The sequence below is a fragment of the Periophthalmus magnuspinnatus genome, chromosome 16 (assembly GCF_009829125.3).
Source record: "Periophthalmus magnuspinnatus isolate fPerMag1 chromosome 16, fPerMag1.2.pri, whole genome shotgun sequence".
NCBI lineage: Eukaryota > Metazoa > Chordata > Actinopteri > Gobiiformes > Gobiidae > Periophthalmus > Periophthalmus magnuspinnatus.
The window spans coordinates 27852919-27871257 of NC_047141.1; the positions used below are offsets into that span (position 1 = coordinate 27852919).

At 41.0% G+C, this 18339-nt stretch overlaps 2 protein-coding genes across 3 annotated transcripts in view; both read left to right on the top strand.

Moving 5' to 3' along the window:
- On the top strand, positions 1-4071 carry LOC129456965 (uncharacterized). Its single transcript, XM_055228098.1, has 3 exons — positions 1-66; positions 1899-3974; positions 4054-4071. The coding sequence occupies exons 2-3, from the start codon at positions 2022-2024 to the stop codon at positions 4069-4071; spliced, it is 1971 nt and encodes a 656-aa protein (XP_055084073.1). The 5' UTR covers positions 1-66; positions 1899-2021.
- The window catches only part of LOC117383745 (AP-4 complex accessory subunit RUSC1), a 21221-nt gene continuing 6881 nt past the window's right edge, over positions 4000-18339 (top strand). The window contains exons 1-10 of one of the 2 annotated variants that reach the window (XM_055228207.1): positions 4000-5160; positions 9809-10585; positions 12001-12114; positions 12206-12282; positions 12930-13104; positions 13648-13753; positions 13840-13886; positions 15421-15875; positions 17297-17559; positions 17789-17956. In XM_055228207.1, the coding sequence (XP_055084182.1) occupies positions 4071-5160; positions 9809-10585; positions 12001-12114; positions 12206-12282; positions 12930-13104; positions 13648-13753; positions 13840-13886; positions 15421-15875; positions 17297-17559; positions 17789-17956 (3272 nt within the window). In that variant the 5' untranslated portion in view covers positions 4000-4070. The remainder of the gene's footprint in view (positions 5161-9808; positions 10586-12000; positions 12115-12205; positions 12283-12929; positions 13105-13647; positions 13754-13839; positions 13887-15420; positions 15876-17296; positions 17560-17788; positions 17957-18339) is intronic. The other variant, XM_033980963.2, reaches the window with a different exon arrangement.

Sequence of the window (18339 nt, forward strand, 5' to 3'; positions counted from 1 at the left end):
CAGGCTGGGTATCTTCGTGCATCCGACGAGATGGAGAGCTGCATCTTTCTTCACCTTAATCCTTTTGTGAGTATTTGACCATATTTTCTATTTTTATAATGACTTGGAAATGTGTAATTCCTCAAATGTGCACGTGAGGAATCAAAACCTTATCATTTGACTGGGACCTTTTGATAATTGGCCACTGTTGGGAATAACATGTAACACTGGTTTGCTCGGATTTTTGCATATAAAACGCACTGGTATTAGATTTATTTTACATTCTAACTATATAATGGTTCATTTTGTGGTAATTTCACGGGATTGGAAAGGCCTGGTACAGACCGATGCAGCTACTCAGGGACCCCCCCTCCTCCTCCTCATCCTCCTCATCCTCCTCTCTCTCTCGCATCCTCCCAGTCTCCACCAGGTCCATATGATCAATAACACACATATCCAGAGAGGTAAACATGTTGCCAGCTTCATTTTAAGTCGAAAATGAACATGTTATATTGCTTTATCAAGGCCAGTGTGTGAGTAACATCACCATATTCATGTAAAGTGCAGAGCTGCCTTGGAGAAAATAGCTTGTGAGCACTAACCTTCAGTGGATGGGATGTTAAAAAGGCAAGCAAGCACAGTGCAGCCGTCCGATCATTTCATGCTCCAGTTAAAACCGTGCACCGGACACGAGCTGTTGTAGAGTCTAAGAATTGTCTTGGCAAACCTAAGCCAATCTCTTGTCATTTTACTGAATTTGCATGCCCAGATGGAGGCAGAGGGACCCCTATAAACTCATGAATATCTAAAGCCAAGTGATGCAGAATGTAGCAGATGATGGACAAGGACGCACACTGTTTTGGCTGCCTATAAAGTGACATATAATTGTGTTCTCATCGATTGCTCCATGTGACCCTAACACTATTAGATTAGGCTGCATTTGTTTCTTTTGAGCAAAAATAGCATGGAATTAAATTAAATTGTTTTCAAATATGGCTTAATGGTTGACAATCTCATCTCGCGACAATAAGGAGGGAAATGTATATGTATAACAACGGTAATATTGTTGTTATTTAGATATAGGAATTAGAATATTGACTATTGCTTATAAAGAAAACTATTTAAAAAGGATTCAAAGCTGTGTAATCTTCCAAACAAAGGTATAAAGTGATATTTCTGCACTTTTATGGTTAAGTCTGTTTATCTTTAATCTCAATCAAGACATAGGCCTACGCTACAGCCGTGTTTTAGCACATAACACGTAACACTAATCTTCTCGGGATAGTAAAATAATACTGAATCCCAAATATACTGGGGTCTTTCAGTGTGGAGCTGGCATGAAACCTCTAGGTCTTGGTCTAGAGAAGGGTCCATGTCCGCTGCATTGTGCCTGGCATCTGCTCGTTACTTAAAGACATGGGTTAAATGCATACACAGTCTATGTTTAAAAGTAGAGAACCAATTGCATTATGGGTAGGGTTGGGCATTTCATCAAATTTTAATCGAGAGTGAGATTCAGTCATGTTTTATCATCAGTTATATGGCTGGGGTTTTTAATCGATGGATCCACAGCCAATCTTCTGTCAGTAAAAGCATGTGGTTTGGGGCAGAGTTCAGACTTTGGAGGAAGAAATTTGACATGATTTTATGTGTTAAATGACACTGTTTATGTTCTGTCTTGTTTATGTTCATGAAGTCGATACTGAAAGGCATCTTTATTTAGTTTTTGAAAAGAAAATCTGTCTTTTTTTGCAATATTAGCTGCTCTACTAGGTTCATACAGGACATAAATAGATACAATACATGTTTATTGATATGCAAATGAGGACAATTAGTTAACCCTGAATGACACAGCTTTAATATGAAATCACTAACGCAGTCTTTATTTTCTGTGTCTCTTTGACTCTTTGTTCTTACAGGAAGTCGGGAATGAAGCCAAGATGTGACCGTCACGGCTCGTCATAGTTTGGGTCCTTCCTGCTTTTACAGCCACTGTTTCTATAGCAACCTGAAGTATCCTCAAATCCTGAAATTCCCACAAAATGCAGTCCTCGTCTCAGCCTCCAAAACCCCGTCGCTTTGACACCGCCAAACGGACCGTACCGAAGTCGAACCCGCCCGCACAGCCCAAGGAGGATAAAAACATGAATACAATCCCCAACCCTGCCGCTCGCCGGGTCAACAAAGCGCCCGTTGCTTCACCCAGGACGAAAGTGGGAGCTCAGCCTCGCGCTCCTCTGCACCAACCGAAAGCCATCGCACAAAAACGAGCCTCTGCAAACTTCAAAGCTGTTAAACCCAAATCTAAAAGTACACGGATGTCTGCGGCGAACCAACTCTCCGCTTCACCTGCTCCTCCGGCGGTCCCGTCTCTCCTCCCGCTTGACCCAAATTGCAATGAACCTAGTTTGCCGTGCCTCTGCTGCGACGGCCGCTCCCCTCAGGACAACAACAGCATGTTCAACCATAACCACAATAATAACAATACCATCTCGCTAAGGCAGCAGATGCAACTCCCTGCTCCACCTGCTCCATTATTTCAAAAACAGGAAGAAAATAGAGTAAACGAGGAAAAGCCTAAGCTAACTCCGGAAGAACCACAGAAAGATAATGCTGCTTCCTTAGCTGCAAGTTTGGAAAATAATAATAAAAGTATCGAGGAACAGGAAATTTCAAACAACGGAGCGTGTAAAGTGGATGAGGAAGACGACGACGATGACAGCAGTGGTGATATTGATATTGATGAGGAAGAAGAGCCAGATCACTATGGCGATGACGAAGATGACGATGACGATACTTTGGTCCCGTCCTGCTGCGACTGCCCCCCCTCCCTCCTGGATTTCTCTCTAACCTCCTCCACTTCTTCATCCTCCACTTCCATCAGCTCCTGCTCCGATCTGGATTCAGACAGCGCGGATCAATCGTACTCGATGAGCTCATCCAATGATCAAGAGAATCTGTCGTTCATGTTGTCTTCCAAAGGCTGCTCCCCTCTCAAAGCGCCCGAATCTAAGCCTCCGTCTCGCTCTCCTCCATCTCTCCCTCGTTCGCACAATCCCTTCTACTTGTCATCCTCCTCTCCTGCCTCTCCAGATGAAGGATACCCGTCTGCTCTCGACTCCCCTGACTATTTAGGAATAAAAGAGGATTCGGAAATGAACAAATTAAGTTTACTAGACTTCCTAGAATCCGTGGGTGAGTTTGGGAAAATGGAGCGTTTCAGTCAAGTGATACAAGTAGCACGCTGGGATCTGGAAGGAGAGCAACACTGGGATGTACTTCGGGATCGCATTGATCATTTAGATCGCTTAGAGAAGGTAAACAGGGAGGTTAAACTAGCATACATCGCCAAATTACATGAGAAAGGATTTGATTTGAGCGATTTAGATGAACAGGATTTGTCAGACATTATGGATGAAATGGGAAATATCGATATTCCCTGGAAGTTGTACAAAAACCCGAAAGGAAAAATGCAAGACTCCCAGGAGTTTTCTGACGCTGGCGTTGACCTCACTGCTCCGTCAGATTGTGAAGATCCCCTGGCGCCGGATTCTCTCACCCCTTCCCCAATCGAATCCCCGCCCAAACCTCCAGTCCGCCATGCGAGCGTGACCTCCGACCTCCACACGTACATTAACATAAGCAGGGAGCCCACCCCTGTCGCCTCTTCCCCAACCCCACTGACCACTTTCTCTCTCCACATCACATCGCCAACTTTTACCACGTTCAGATGTGAAAAATCAACCCCGGTTACACCACCATCTATACCTCCATTACCCGCCTCTAAACCCGTCCCGTACCTTACCCTCTACACCGCCCCTTCCCCGACCATCCCCACCCCAACTCCCCCCATCCCCCCTCCTCGCACCCGTCACTTAGCCCGGAAAGAAGCCCAAAGACGTGCCGCTCTTTTGGCCGAACAGGAAAAATCCCCAGACTCCTTACCTCCGCCCACCACGCGCCCTCCTCCTCTTCCTCCTCCTCCTGTTATTTCTGTATCTTCTTCGTCTCCCCCAGCAATCCCGCCTCCCCCCGCTCTCCCTCCGCCCCCCTCCTTCCATGCCCTGGACGTAGAGATCCGGAAATTACTGATGCTTGCCGGGTTGACCCAAGCGGAGCTCCTCAAAATCAGTCCGGAGCTCGGTAACTGTGTCGGAGGGTTAGAGGAAGAGGCAGATGATGACAACCTTATGTCTAGATGTGAATACACAATAGAAGACAGGGAGGATGACAAGCAATCTGACAGTGGGCTTATTGATAGTTTGTGCTACAGGAGCGTATTAGATGGAGAGTCGGAAGATAACGAAAGGAAAGAGGAGAGAAAGGAAACCCAAAAAACAACATCGTTTAGCGAAATGGCGAGAAGGAGGAGGAGGAACACTGCTTACGTGTCTGCGCCATATTACAGCACTGGTTTGAGCAATACAAGTAATCCAAAAGAAGATGATTATGACATGATATTACATTACGCCTCCCAAAGACCGAGTTCACCACCTCCTCCTCCCCCGCCGCGACCTTTACCCCCTATACCCTCATCCGCCCCTCCGAAAATCAGCACCCTTCCAGCCAACTCCACAAAACCCGAGCGTTTCGACTGGCTAATTGCGTTCACGCCGGATTCAGACGCCCCGCCGAAAGCCCCGCACTTTGAGATGAGAAAACGAGCAGTAGAGACCCCAAAGAAATCCAGTTCTTCATCACTGGAGTCTTCATCGACAGGGTCCGCTCCGAAAACCACAACTTTCAAAGAACTTCGAAATCGCAAGTCGAGCTTGCTGCCAACTAAAGTTATCACCGATCCCGATCCCGATCCCAATATTATAACGCCCGATCCAGACTTACTGTACAACCTCAAGTGGAGGAGGGACAAAGCTGGAGATGGGACCCAATGGGAGTACACGTCCCAAGCGCAGGCCCTGTTCATGCAGCCTCCACCCGCGCTAACCTCCATGGCCGCGCTGCAAGAAATGCTGCAAAGAGCCGAAGAGGAGAACGGGAAATCAGAATTGTCTCCGTCGCAGAATAAGCTGGGATACTCAGTCAGTGACAGCAGTCTGTGGAACCTGGGTGCACAGTGGGAGCGTGAAGAAGGGAAGATGGAGGAGGAGAGGAAAGAAGGAGGAGAGGTGGAGGTGAGAGGCCAAGCAGACGGGGAAAGAACCACTGAATTGAGAACATCAGGTGAGTATAAATGTGTTACGATTCGATTTTTATGGCACATTTTTATTATTCAACATCACTGCGTATACGGCTTCCACAGTCAGACGAAATAGTACACAAAATAAACAAAATGATGACACGGTCAATCAATGCAATGCAACAACAACAACAGACTTCACAAAACAATAAACGATTTATTTATTTTTTTGCAAACTGCAGAATACAGACAAATAGAGCACCGTATAAAATATAAAGGTACAAACAAATAATGCATAAAGAAATAAACATAAAGATATAAACAACTGAAGAAATAAGGTGCAGTTTCAAAGGCATATAGTTAATAAATTAGTAAATCAAAGCCTTTTAAAAGGATTAGAAGTGAAATCATGATTATTTTAAACAATAATTTATGTATGAAAAAAGTCTCATGAAGATTTTTTAAAACTTTGCTGCAAGTTTTTAGGGGTAGAACTAGCACCCAACTTTCAAAACACCATATTTTTTGATTAACAGGAGCAATAATTGTAATCAAGACTCAAATTAGATTAGTTGAACCACCCTAAAGAAAAATTTACAAAAGTAGTGCAATACAAAAAAAAGAAAGTGCATTTTATTATCTTTTTTTTCATAGCAATCCCCATCACAGCTTGGTTATAACGCAAAAACCTCAGGAGGCGTTTTAAACGATACACTTGGGTAAAGCCATAAAACAAAATAGTTTCTGGAAAGCACATATTATATTGTTATTCAGGTTTACTTGGGGAAATACACTTTATATTTGACAAGGGAGCAACAAAGACGTGGGATGTTGTGAGTCAGTGATGATGCACCATGATGCCTCACTGATGATGAGCACACATTTGCTCAGATAAAGACGGGAGCAGCAGCCACACTATTGGAGAGAATAGAAAGTGATGGATAACGTGAAGAGAGATGGAGTGTAATATGAGAGGCCAGTTTGGGAGCCGGCCAGTGGATCATTATTGCTATAGAGGGGGCTGTGTATTGACAATAAGCAAATATTGAAATAGTTGTTTTTTTTAAAATATGCCAAATTAGAACAGAAGATGAAAATAGATCTGATGACCTGATTTTAAAGGAAAATTATGTTTTAAAAGTGATATTTCTGCACAGTCAGTAGTTGTTTTGTGCAATCAGGAGTCAGTACGAACCCCCCAAAATATCAAGATATACATTTTTGTCAGTATTGCTCACCCATATATTACTATTACCATTAAGAAATTGACTCTTGTGAGCTTTAACCCAAGTTTGAATGCTGTTGCCTCATCAAAAACATACCTGTAGTTGTGTTTTTTTCGTTTACACGTTTGCTTCTCTACATCTCCGAAGCTCAAAATGCTCTGTTCCACTTTGTGATGTCATGAAGCTGCATTCTTCAAGTTAACAGCTACTTTTAACCTTTTATTTAGTTGAGATTAGCAATTCCAAATGGTCAAAGTGAAGGTGCATGGAGTTTAAAATCACTTCCTGCATTACCACATGACATCACAAGGTGGAACAGAGTGTTTTCTGTTAGAGAGACGAACTCAAAAAGCCTAAATATGCAGGGTTTGTGTGTTAAACATGTGAATTAAATAAAACAAACATTATAACGTAAGGAGACTTTAAGGACTTGAGAGAAATAGCATCAGCTTTACATTGAAATTCATGCTCATTCAATACAAACTAGCTTTTTTCTCCAAAGTTTTGCTCCTGTAGTACTATTTGTCCAGTCTCATAGTGTGTAGAGGAGGTGTATTGGAGGTGTATGCCCTTTTACAGTTGATCCTCTCGCCTCACCCCACCCTGACTCCCCAGAGTGGCAAGATCGAGTTACTTAGCTCTTAGTGCTGCAACCGGCAACATAGAGACCCAAGGAAACGCATATGTCCATACTGGTCTTACTGGTCAGTTCTGTTCAGCTTATTTCTTCCAAAATGTAATGGCAACTACGCCTGTCATGATAACATTTAGACTAAAACTTCATGTACTGGCAGAATTATCCCAGTAAACCCTTTTCTAAACAAATCTAAAACATGAGTTGCAAAAATATACTTAGCTCAATGAAAAACGTATTAGTGAATTTGTAAAGATTTGTTAAAGGACCATATTATGCTATTTTCTGATCTATGTTATAATGTTGTTTCCTCATCAAAAACATAACTGGAGTTGTGTTTTGTTTCATTCACACATGTTTAACACTGAACTTCTGCATATTTAGGTTGAGCTCCTTCAGCCTGGAGTTACTAAACAAAAGGTAAAAGGTCATTGTTGATTTAAAAACTACCACTACATGACATCACAAGGTGAAACAGAGCATTTTGAGCTTTGGAGATACAGACAGACAGGGTTATTCAAACATGTGTGAATGAAACAAAACACAACTCCAGGTGTGTTTTTGATGAGGTAACAACATTATAACATGGCTTAAATTTCGCACAAGTCAATGTTGTGTAATACAGGATCTTTAAAGATGCACTATGTAACTTTTCTGGTGGAAGTCTCCATGGTGTTGCTTTGTGGCGCCACCAATAAAGAAAGTATGTTTTTCAATGCACGTTCTGTTTTCCAAAAAAACCCCCACTTTGAATAAGTACTATATTTTAGAATTTAAATGCCACACTGTATAATATTCCAGACAAAATGATAATTACGTGCTTACCATCAGTAAAGTTACACAGTGCATCTTTAAATATTCTACCCCCTATTAAAGGTCCCATATTACGCTATAGTTGGATCTGTGTTATAACATTGTTTCCTCATCACAAACAAACCTGGAGTTGTGTTTTGTTTCATTCACACAAACCCTGTATATTTAGGTTGACTTTTTCTCTCAAACTGAAAACACTCTGTTCCACCTTGTGATGTCATGTGGTGATACAGGAAGTGCCCCACTGTGTTTTTAAACTTCTTAAACCTTCACTAGGGTCATTTGGATAATTTCAGCCCTGGAATTACAACTCTCCACTGAACTAAAGATAAAAGGAGCTGTTTAACCTGAAAACTACCACTACATGACATCACAAGGTGGAACAGAAGCATTTAGAGCTTTGGAAATGTAGACAGACTAATAATAAAGAGTCACCCAAACATGTGTAATTGAAACAAAACACAACTCCAGATATGTTTTGGAGAAGGTAACAACATTATAACATGACTCAAAGCTCAATGGAATCCATTTTGTGTCTTATAAAACATGTTTTAAAAGTCCTAAATACTACTTATCTCTCATTTATTAATATAGTAGTTACTGTGAAAGAGCTGTTCACCTGTGCACTTGCATGTGTGTACCTTTAAAAAACAAAGGGGAGGGCCTTTGTGTCAAGGCCAATTGCAGCAAACCACACAAGTGACAACAGGAAGTAACATGTTCTGGTCCTTCATACTGATCCAAAACTCACTCAGGTATGGACACATTTGAGCTTATTTTACAAACTATAGGAGAGGTATAACAGCGTCCTGCCTGTCCACTGAACGGTACTTGGCTTGTGTTAAAAGACTGAAGCAATGATCGAGCAAAAATGCACCCTGTGTGACTGACTCAGCATTACCTTGAACTGTGAGCTGTACTGAGGAAAGGAAGGCAATGTTTCGGCCAAAGAAAATGAAAATGAATTAAAAGAAATATGTAGACAATCAGAACTGAAAGGCCGACTCAGGGCTGCAGCTGTTAAATACTGCAGCAAGGTTTCCATTACCCACAGAGCTCGAGAGAGAGTTTGGCAAGAAAATCATAAGACATGTTTAGTCATAGTTGAAATCATGATTAGCTCAGTCAAAACGATCCTTATGCACTATTTTCTTTTAAAAATAGTACAAACTAATTATTATCTAATGTTTTGTGATGTTGGTTTTAACGTATCCTATAGAAATAAGTGGCTTTGCTCCTGTTTTTTGTCATAAAATGAGCCATCATATGATTCACAACATACAATTAAAGCTACAGTGTGTAACTTTCCGTAGGTGTCAAATCATCCACATAATTCAATAGAAATATCAAATTAAAGGCATAGTTTTGAGCATTATCTATGGAGATATAGGTTTTATGCCATACTGTAGAATATTATAGGCAAAAGAACAAATATTTCCATGGAAACAAGCAGGAAGAGGCCAAATAAGAGTCAGGTTTGTGGAGATGCAAGCTTGCTCAGAATAAGGAAGCATGCTAAAAAGTTGTATACTTTTAGCATGTCTCATTAAGTCTTATGTTTTGTTAGCAATATATATATTTACAATCAATTGCACTACCCTTTACTTTTAACTTTGCCCAAGCAGTTTTATTAGCATCTATTTATTATTATTATAGTGTTACTTAATGTTTTTATTAGGACTTGACGGTCATATGTACCTGTATTCGTCTGACTTCTTTAGCTTTTCCTCAACACAATAGTGCACTGAATCCCACACACTGTCAATGTTTAACTGTTTTATTATATCATAGCGTTACAAAGTACAGCACTGCTTATTTACATTCATACTAACATTTTTGCATCTTTTTTCTCCCCCTTTTTTCCATTCATGTGACAAATCCTTATTTCTCTCACGCATTCATCCTAAATCAATGTGTAATTCTCTCCATGACTCCAATCTGTGTGCTTATCCTGCCTGTGTGCTTGTCTTCGTCCTTACCCCCCCGCTTTGTACAAATTTGCTTTACTCAAATTTGCAGCCTCCTCGCCCTCTCCTCTACCCCACCCTCGCTCTTCCCCTCCCTACTTCCTCCACTCTGCAGACCAATCCCTCTATCCTAACTTTGGTAACCCCTTTTTGGATGCCAGACCTCGCAACCCCGTAGGACGAAAAGCACCGTCGAATCCGCACATGGGTGTTTGGAATAACGCACCTAGTTCAGATTGTGTTTACAGACACGATATCAGTACTGACACAAATTCTGAATACCTGGAAGATTTTGGCATAGATTCAATTTGTGATTATAGGGATTACGAGTTGGAAAATACACAATCAGTATACAAACAGACTCACGATCCAAAATCTATTGAATCGACAAACAATCTGGACTCGTTGTATTGCAGTAATTCAGTCAAACAGAGCACACCCGGAGCCCCGACTTGTCCAACCCCGTACAAGAATATAGACGCCATTATGCGCTACAACAACTCCAGTGAATTCGAAAAACGTCAGCTTTCGCACAGAGATAAAGCTTTTAAGGAGCTCCCCCCTCTTCCAGCCTTTTACCTGTACCACCCTAAAAACTGCCCCCTGCACCGCGGCGCTCCCCCTCGCCTCTCACCCATAGGCGCCCTCTCCCCGCCTCAGCGTTCCGGGATCCCACCGCATTCAGGCCTAAGCTCTCCGCTGTTCCCACGCTCGCACACCCTCCCCGCCCTGGCTGCCCCACTCTACTACCCCAATCTGTACCCAACCCTCCAGTCCCGAGCACCCCCATTACCCCCCAAACTCTACCAGGAGCGGTCACATGTGGCGAGTAAGATTTCTCTCTCTTTATTCTTCTCTTCTATATCTCTTTCTTTCAGACATCTTGTTTGAGCATGTGTGTCTTGTCTGTTCTTGATGTCTCCTGTAGATAATGATGGTTAATGTCTGCCATGGTTAAAGAATTTGCAGCTTTGAAAGAAAGATAAAGAGAATAGTTTTCACGTTACAAACTACTTCTAACAGGTTACGAATGTCACACTGTCCTTTCAACTCTGCAAAATTTATCCCAGAACCAGTGTCTTTTGTCTACGGTTGTGTCCATCATCCTTTTCTTTGTGCCATTCATTTGTCACATTTTGGTACCGCATTATTGCATGGTTTATATATATATTTTTTATCCATAGCTACAAGCTCTTGTTCTGTGTATGTGCTCGAGGTGGGCGGATTATTAGAACAAATTAGATTCAACTTGGCACTAGATAATACCAACAGTATCAATAATATCTTGAATGTTGATTGGAAGATAAGCCAAATGTAAATAATAGTATATTTATAATAAAAAATGCTGCAGAAAGAGCTGATTATGAATGAAAATGGAAAGAATCTTATGTTGTAAACTTCAAATAAGGCTATAAACACATTTTTTTTGTACTTTTCAGAATAATTTTATAGCCATATTACATTTGGCTGACCTTTAACCACAACTAATACATTTAAAGACATGTTTCAACACATTTTTGATGGTCCAATCAGGTTCATCTGGTTTTCCGTTAATATATTTCAATAGATTTTTTTCTTTCAGACCAAGGTTTAGTTTTTCATACCTGATAGTTTTGACTGCTCACTAACGGTCTTCCTCAGAGTGGTCACCTGATTTAAACAGGTTTTGCGCTGTCTTGTTGCCAGTGGAGGCAGGACGACAGCGCCATCTGTAGTCCGACTTCTTCAGGACAGTATCCCAGGTGTGTGAGAGTAAAAAGGCGCCCTCGTCCCGGTTTAAAGTCCTGTCAGATATGAAAACAAACTAAACCTTGTTCTGAAAAAGAATCTGTTGGACTGACATGATATCGTCTGAATACCATCAAACTCCAAAACACTGAGATATTCATTTTGTCTGTCTTGCCCACCTCTAGTGCCACAGACAATCGTTTTGACACGTTGTATGCCAACATTTATATAACAGTCTTATATAAATCTATTTAAATCAAGTGTTGCCATGTTTATTTTAACTCTTCCCCAAACCCATGTTGTGTTTTTAAGTTTGTTGTACGCTCGCAGAAAATGTTCCAGTTCCAGATGTGCAGTCTACAATCTAAAATGCTATTATTGTGTCTGTCATGTTACCATCTGCTAAGTAGTGCTTCATTGCTTAACTGCGTTACTAAACAGTCTTAATATTATTGTGTTGTCATCGTGCTGAACTTGCTTAATTACTCTAATGATGGAGGCTGTTTTGTTGGTCAGCTGTCCGCAGTGTGTCGTTCGCTGGCCACAGAGCAGAGCCGTGGATGGACCATGATGTCAGAGCTCCAGTGAGAGGGCTGGGCCTGTCCCCTCAGACCCTACAGGAGAAAAGAGGTACTGCAGTTGTGCTTTTCACTGTTTGATCACCTTATTGCTTTACATGCTGGAAATGTTAAATGTGATTGGTTGTTTTTTTCTCTTTTAGCTTTGGTCAGCGCGGTCAGTGTGGCAGTGGAAGCCATCTTGGCACAATTTAGCACTTCTCGGACCATTGTGCAGAAGGTGAGTCTGTTAGAAATCAGTCAAAATGTCACAGTTAATTAATTGTTTTCATTATACTGAAAGTGCACTATGCAACTTTTCTGATTGGCGTCAAGCATCCACTCGTGTCCATGGAGATGTTATTGTGTTGGAATGGAATGTTCCACTTTTACCCTTTATACTTATCTACATTTAATTAGTTCATATACCTTGAAAAACATGCATTCTTTCTGTGAGAGGTATCGTCTCCCCACAGATCTGACCTGTAACTTGGTCTAATGGGGCCACCTGTTTGTCTCCATGGAGATGTTTTTGCATTGCCTGGAATGTTCCACAGTATGACATTATCCTTATCTTAGACAAACTTTATTGATCCACAAGGAAAATTACTCTCTCATCTTGCATTTATTTAATTCAAATAGCTTGAAAAACATGCATTCTTTCTGTGAGGGGTGTCGCTTCCCCACAGATCTGACTTGTAACGTGGTCTGATGGCGCCACCTGTTTGCCTTAACGGAGACAGATTAGTTTAATTTCATACTGAGGAATATTCAAGACAAGTATGTGGTGAATGCTCTTACATAGTGCAGCTTTAATTATATAAACCTAATTTCCAGTTCTCCTTCATTTCCATTACTGAGCAGCTTTCCTCTCTCTCTTTTCATCAGGCGTTATCGGGAGACAGCACTGTAAATCCGTCTCTGGGCCGCCTGGTGCTGCAGTGCCTGTGCCCCGCCCTGCACAGCCTGCTGACGGACGGCCTCAAACCCCATCAGAGTGACCTCATCGCGGGCAGGAGGCCAAACAACGCCTGGGGCCTGGTTCAAGCATCAACACGGCCAGGTACACACATGCTCCAGCAGTAATAAGGCTTAATAGCATTCATAGCACTGTTGAATTATTAGTAGTGCATTATATTGTCATTTATACATTATTAAACAGATTTCTGCTCTTTGTGATAACAGTAAGTACATTTAAATGGATAGTAAAACTCACATAATCACATAAATCAATAATTAGATCTGATTTTTAGTGAAAAGTGTCAGTTAATTAGTGGATTATAAGAGGAACTGTTGTATTTGGACAACAGAGTACAATGCATTTTAAAATATCTCTTTCAATCGTTAACATTTTACCATTTATTTTGCCTTTTTTGAGCAATATTTCCCTGTCAGAAACAACACACTCAGAAATCACAACCGAAATCAGATTTTTGGTTTGCATATAAACGTAGCCACTGATTCTAGGTGCTAGATTTTTCTCACACATCAATCAATGTACGGTCTAAACTGCTGAATAAAGTAAACAGGAAACAGCCATTGATTGGTCTGAAATAAAAAAATGGCTCATGTTAAAATCTGCTTTTTTCTCCCTTCATTTCTCCAGGCTCTAAAACACAAGCTCTTTTTAACCTACAAACCCGAGTCGGGGATCTGCCTCAGCTCAAGCAGAGCAAACACCGCTTCAATGCATTTATCCTTGGCCTACTTAAGTAAGTCCTGTACATCTGCTGCTCTTTGGTTTATATGTAAAATGTACCTGCTTCTGTGTCTTTAAATGTTTCTCTTTGTGTTACAGCATCAAACATCTAGACTTTTGGGTGTCTCATCTTCACACTAGCAGTGGTATGTTGTTCATTTACTTTTACTTTTGGTATTTAAAGGTGCAGTATGCCAGGGTTGAGAGTTGAGATCATTTTTTTGTTAGTTATTTCTTAAATGACATTAACGCTACACTATGTAAACTTTTCTGGTTGGGCGTCTGCCACCTGCTTGTCGACACAGAGATGTAATTTCTTTGTTTGGAATGTTTCATAGTATGGCATGAAACTTTTGTATTATTGTGGTGGCATCACTTCCTTGTAGCATTACCACAGCGATTTACAGGTTAGATCTGGGGAGAGCACACCCACAGTAAGAATGTACACTGCCTGGCCACCAAAATAAAACGTCACACACTCTTATATTTGGTTGTTCCGCCTTTAGCTTTGATTATGTCGCGCATTCATTGTGGCATTGTTTCGATTTCGCTTCTGCAATGTCACAAGATTTATTTCCATCCAGTGTTGCATTAATTTTTCACCTGTTGCATTGATGATGGTGGAGTCTGACGCTGCACAAAGCTTCTCCAGCACATCCCAAAGATTCTCAATGGGGTTAAGGTCTGGACTCTGTGGTGGACAATCCATGTGTGAAAATGATGTCTCATGCTCCTGATCCACTCTTTCACAATTTGAGCCTGATGAATCCTGGCATTGTCATCTTGGAATACGCCCGTGTCATCAGGGAATAAAAAATCCATTGATGTAATAACCTGGTCAGTATATTCAGGTGTCAGCTGACCTCATTCTGCTGAACCTAGACCGGACCAACTGCAGCAACCACAACTTATTTGCTCAGTTAAATCCAGGTTGAGACTTTTTTTTTGGCGACAGTGTATATTTTTCCCAGCTTTTTTTTTTTTACACCTGTAATTCAATAAACGCCAGATGAATAAGAGTAAGAAAGAGAAAGAAAGAAAACAAGCAGGAAGTGGACCCCTCATCAGAAAAGTTTCATAGTGCACCTTTAAATTTAAGTTGTCAGAATTATTATTTTTTAGTTCTTGCAATTATATCGTGACATTAATAATCACATTCTCTATTAACGGAATAATCATGAAATTCCAAACTGTTATATTGTATTTTTTGCCATACTTTCTATAAATAATATTTGGGTTACACGTTATAATATGAGTAGCCTTAATAAAACATGAACAAAGACAAATGCATAATAAGTTAACAACTACATTAATGCCTTAACCCGGGGCTGTCCAAACTACGGCCCAGGGGCCAAATGCGGCCCTCACACCAATTTTTGATGGCCCTCATGCCTCCTCCTAAACTGGTCCAATTGATCAGGAATTATTTTTTACTGCAAACTGAAGAAATTCTACCTCTTTAACCTGAATAACATCACACTGCATTGTGGCACAGACCTAAAAATAATCTTCCAAGTCTTATGAAAGGTACAATGTGTCTGACGTTTTAGTATGCGGCCCTCGGTGAAAAAAGTTTGGACACCCCTGCCTTAATTAACTATTTCTTCATTATGAGTTAAGCCTTTGTTCATACTTTAAGGCAGTCCCAAAATGTTCATAACCTTGTCCTTTTTCCTGCAGATGTATTGGAGACATATTACCACCCGTCATCATTCATGCGCCTGTCTCTGAGCGCCTGTCACCACCAGTTTGAGGAGCTGCTTCTGGTGCTTCAACCGCTGAGTCTGCTGACCTTTAACCTCGACCTGCTCTTCCAGCACCATCACGTAGACCCCCACCCCCCGAAGACCTCCAGTGTAGCGGGCCAGGATGCGGCGCCACAGGTCTCAAATCAAACCGGTGAGGCGAAGAAATCTGAGGAGAAATACATGGAGTCGCTCTCAGAAGAAGATATTGAAAGTGGAGAATGCAGGAACGATACTACGCCCACTCCAAAGACGGAAGACAACAGTGCTACAAAGGAGGAGAGTTTATTAGAGACCAGTCCTCAGCTGCGATGGGTGAAAGAAAAGGAAATCAGCTCTCTACCGCCCCCTAACATCGAAGAGGACAGTCTGGCACAACAGGCTGGACAGGTACAAACGTCCTAACATGTTGTTGAGTTTCAGATGAGATCACAACATCATAACATACTTTAGAACAATATTGTTTAATACAGATGGAGGGAGCTATTTATTATTATTGTTATTTATTGTTAAAATGTAGTTTTTTTATTAGGGTGACAATAGCTCAGTTTGTAGAGCGTTTGTCCAGTGATCTGAAGGTTGGTTGTTCAAATACTCGCCCTTGACATTGGTTGAACAATTAGATTCACTGACCCACGGGTTGGTAGTGCAATTCCCTCTCCCACAGATGAATGCTGGTGTTGTTTCTTTTGGCAAGACACTTAACTCACCTCGTCCCGGTGTGTTTATAAATGTGTATGTGCATGTGAATGGGAAAGGTGGAAAAGCGCTACATAAAAATGTGAACGTTTATCATTTACCATTTAATACTTTAGTTCTTTAGTTAATAAATAATATAAATGATCAGGTTTAACATTTGTGAATTTATGTTGTGGATATTTCATGGCAAAGTACAATATTATCAATAAGGAAAAGTGGATTTTACCCCTGACGTCATCACATTATGTTACACAGTATAATCTGGAAACCACCAATTGCTGTTTATGCCTCATTTCATTTCAAATCAACTCATTTTTACGGAGCCCAAAATCACAACAGCAGTCGCCTCGCACGGCTTCACAAAATTGTTTATTTAACCAACAGAATATCATAAATCAAACAGTGAAACAGCCATTGGTCTATGGCAGACAATCTGATATTTTATCCTCATCAAATATGCATCACTCTGGAACTGTTGTGTCCTAAATTAGAAAGGTAAAATAATCTAATAATATACAGCCAGAAAATCTTCTCCAGAGGACACTTTGATTTATTATTGTGCAGTTAAATATTTTTAAAATGCAACATTGTCTCCATGGAGGTGTTATTGCTTTGCCTGGTAATGTTCCACAGTATGGCATTAAACGTAAGGCAAGTTTATTTGTATAGCACAATTCCTACACAAAGTAATTAAAACCACACAAATCAAAGCATAAATAATCACAAATAATCATCATAAAATTAGCATTAAAACAGAAGAGTGCAGAATAAAAACCTTTATTTAAAAAAAAAACAAAAACTTTATCTATGTAGCCACTTTGTATTTATTAAATTTGAAGTGATCTTACAGTCATCTTGCCTTTCCACAAATCTGACCTGTAATTTGTTAGATAAATAGGTTTAATGCCATATTGTGGAGCATTGCAGGCACATGTTAAGCCTGTAAAAGGTTTTTGGTAACGATCCATCACATTCTACTGTATAATGTATCGTAAACTTTATTTTTAACAAGCGGAAATAAATAGATCTATTCGAATAGCTTCTCCTTTGAGTCAAAATTGTACCAGAAAAGTTACACTATGCACCTTTAAAATCTGTCAATCTATTTACAGGTGATCCAGCAGGGATGGGAGGTGATGGTTCGCTGGGGAGGTCGACTCAGTCAGAATCTGTCTGAGATGAGTGCGGCTACAGCGAAGAAGGAGGAGCTAAAGACCGAACATCTCCAGACTCAGAGTGACTTTGTCCCGGTCAGCAGCAGCAGCAACAGCGACAGCAGCGGTGGTGGAGGGGTGCAGATGCCCTGGGGTCTGGACCGCCTGTTTGGGGCCCCGAAATCCTTAACCAGTCCTGGTACTCACCCAGGTCCAACCAGGTTTGTGCAGCTATACACGAACTCAGGGCGCAGTCACACACTCTTATTATTTGGGCCTAAATTGGGTTCATTTTAGTCCTGATGTGGAGATTGGAGATTTTAAATATTTGGTGTTCACAAATACTCACACATGTACTGTTATTCCAGAAAGATAGTGTGTCTAACAGTGAATTTAACACCACATCTGTTAAGGCTTTTACAATAATACTGGTTCTCCTGTTTCATGTAGGCGGCCCTCTCAGTGGCTAGCTCCTGGTGTGAGCGTGTTGACGAGGATGGTGAGCAGCAGCACCGCTCCCATGTTAAAGAAAATGTCCGAGCCCAAAGAGGAGACTTCAGCTGAGACGCAGGAGGAGGCTGAAGCTGTGGAGACGAAGGACCAGCCCAGACCGCTCAGGTACAAACATCTACACCAATGAAATGAAGGCACAGGTGATAGGTTAAACTTCAAACTTTAGCGAATCATCTCACTCAGCAAATGGAAAAGATTATTTAGGACTTTGATTTTCAACCAATTTGCTGGGAAGATGTTGCCAGATGTGCACTGGAAAAAATCCAGTTTGAATTAATTAAAAATGGACTCACATGCATTTGATTTAAAGTGAGGGTATTATGCAAAATCTACTTTTTGGAGTTATAACATTGTTCCGTCATCAAAAACATGCTTGAAGTGGTTTTATATGTAATCCATGCATCTTTGAGTCATTTAGCAATTTCTCCTGCGCTGTTTTTAAACCCTCCTTACGTTTAGCTGTAAGATTCTGTCCAATGCTCCGCCCA

Coding starts and splice junctions, on each gene's coding strand:
- LOC129456965 (XM_055228098.1), top strand. CDS start 2,022: ATGCAGTCCTCGTCTCAGCCTCCAAAACCCCGTCGCTTTGACACCGCC.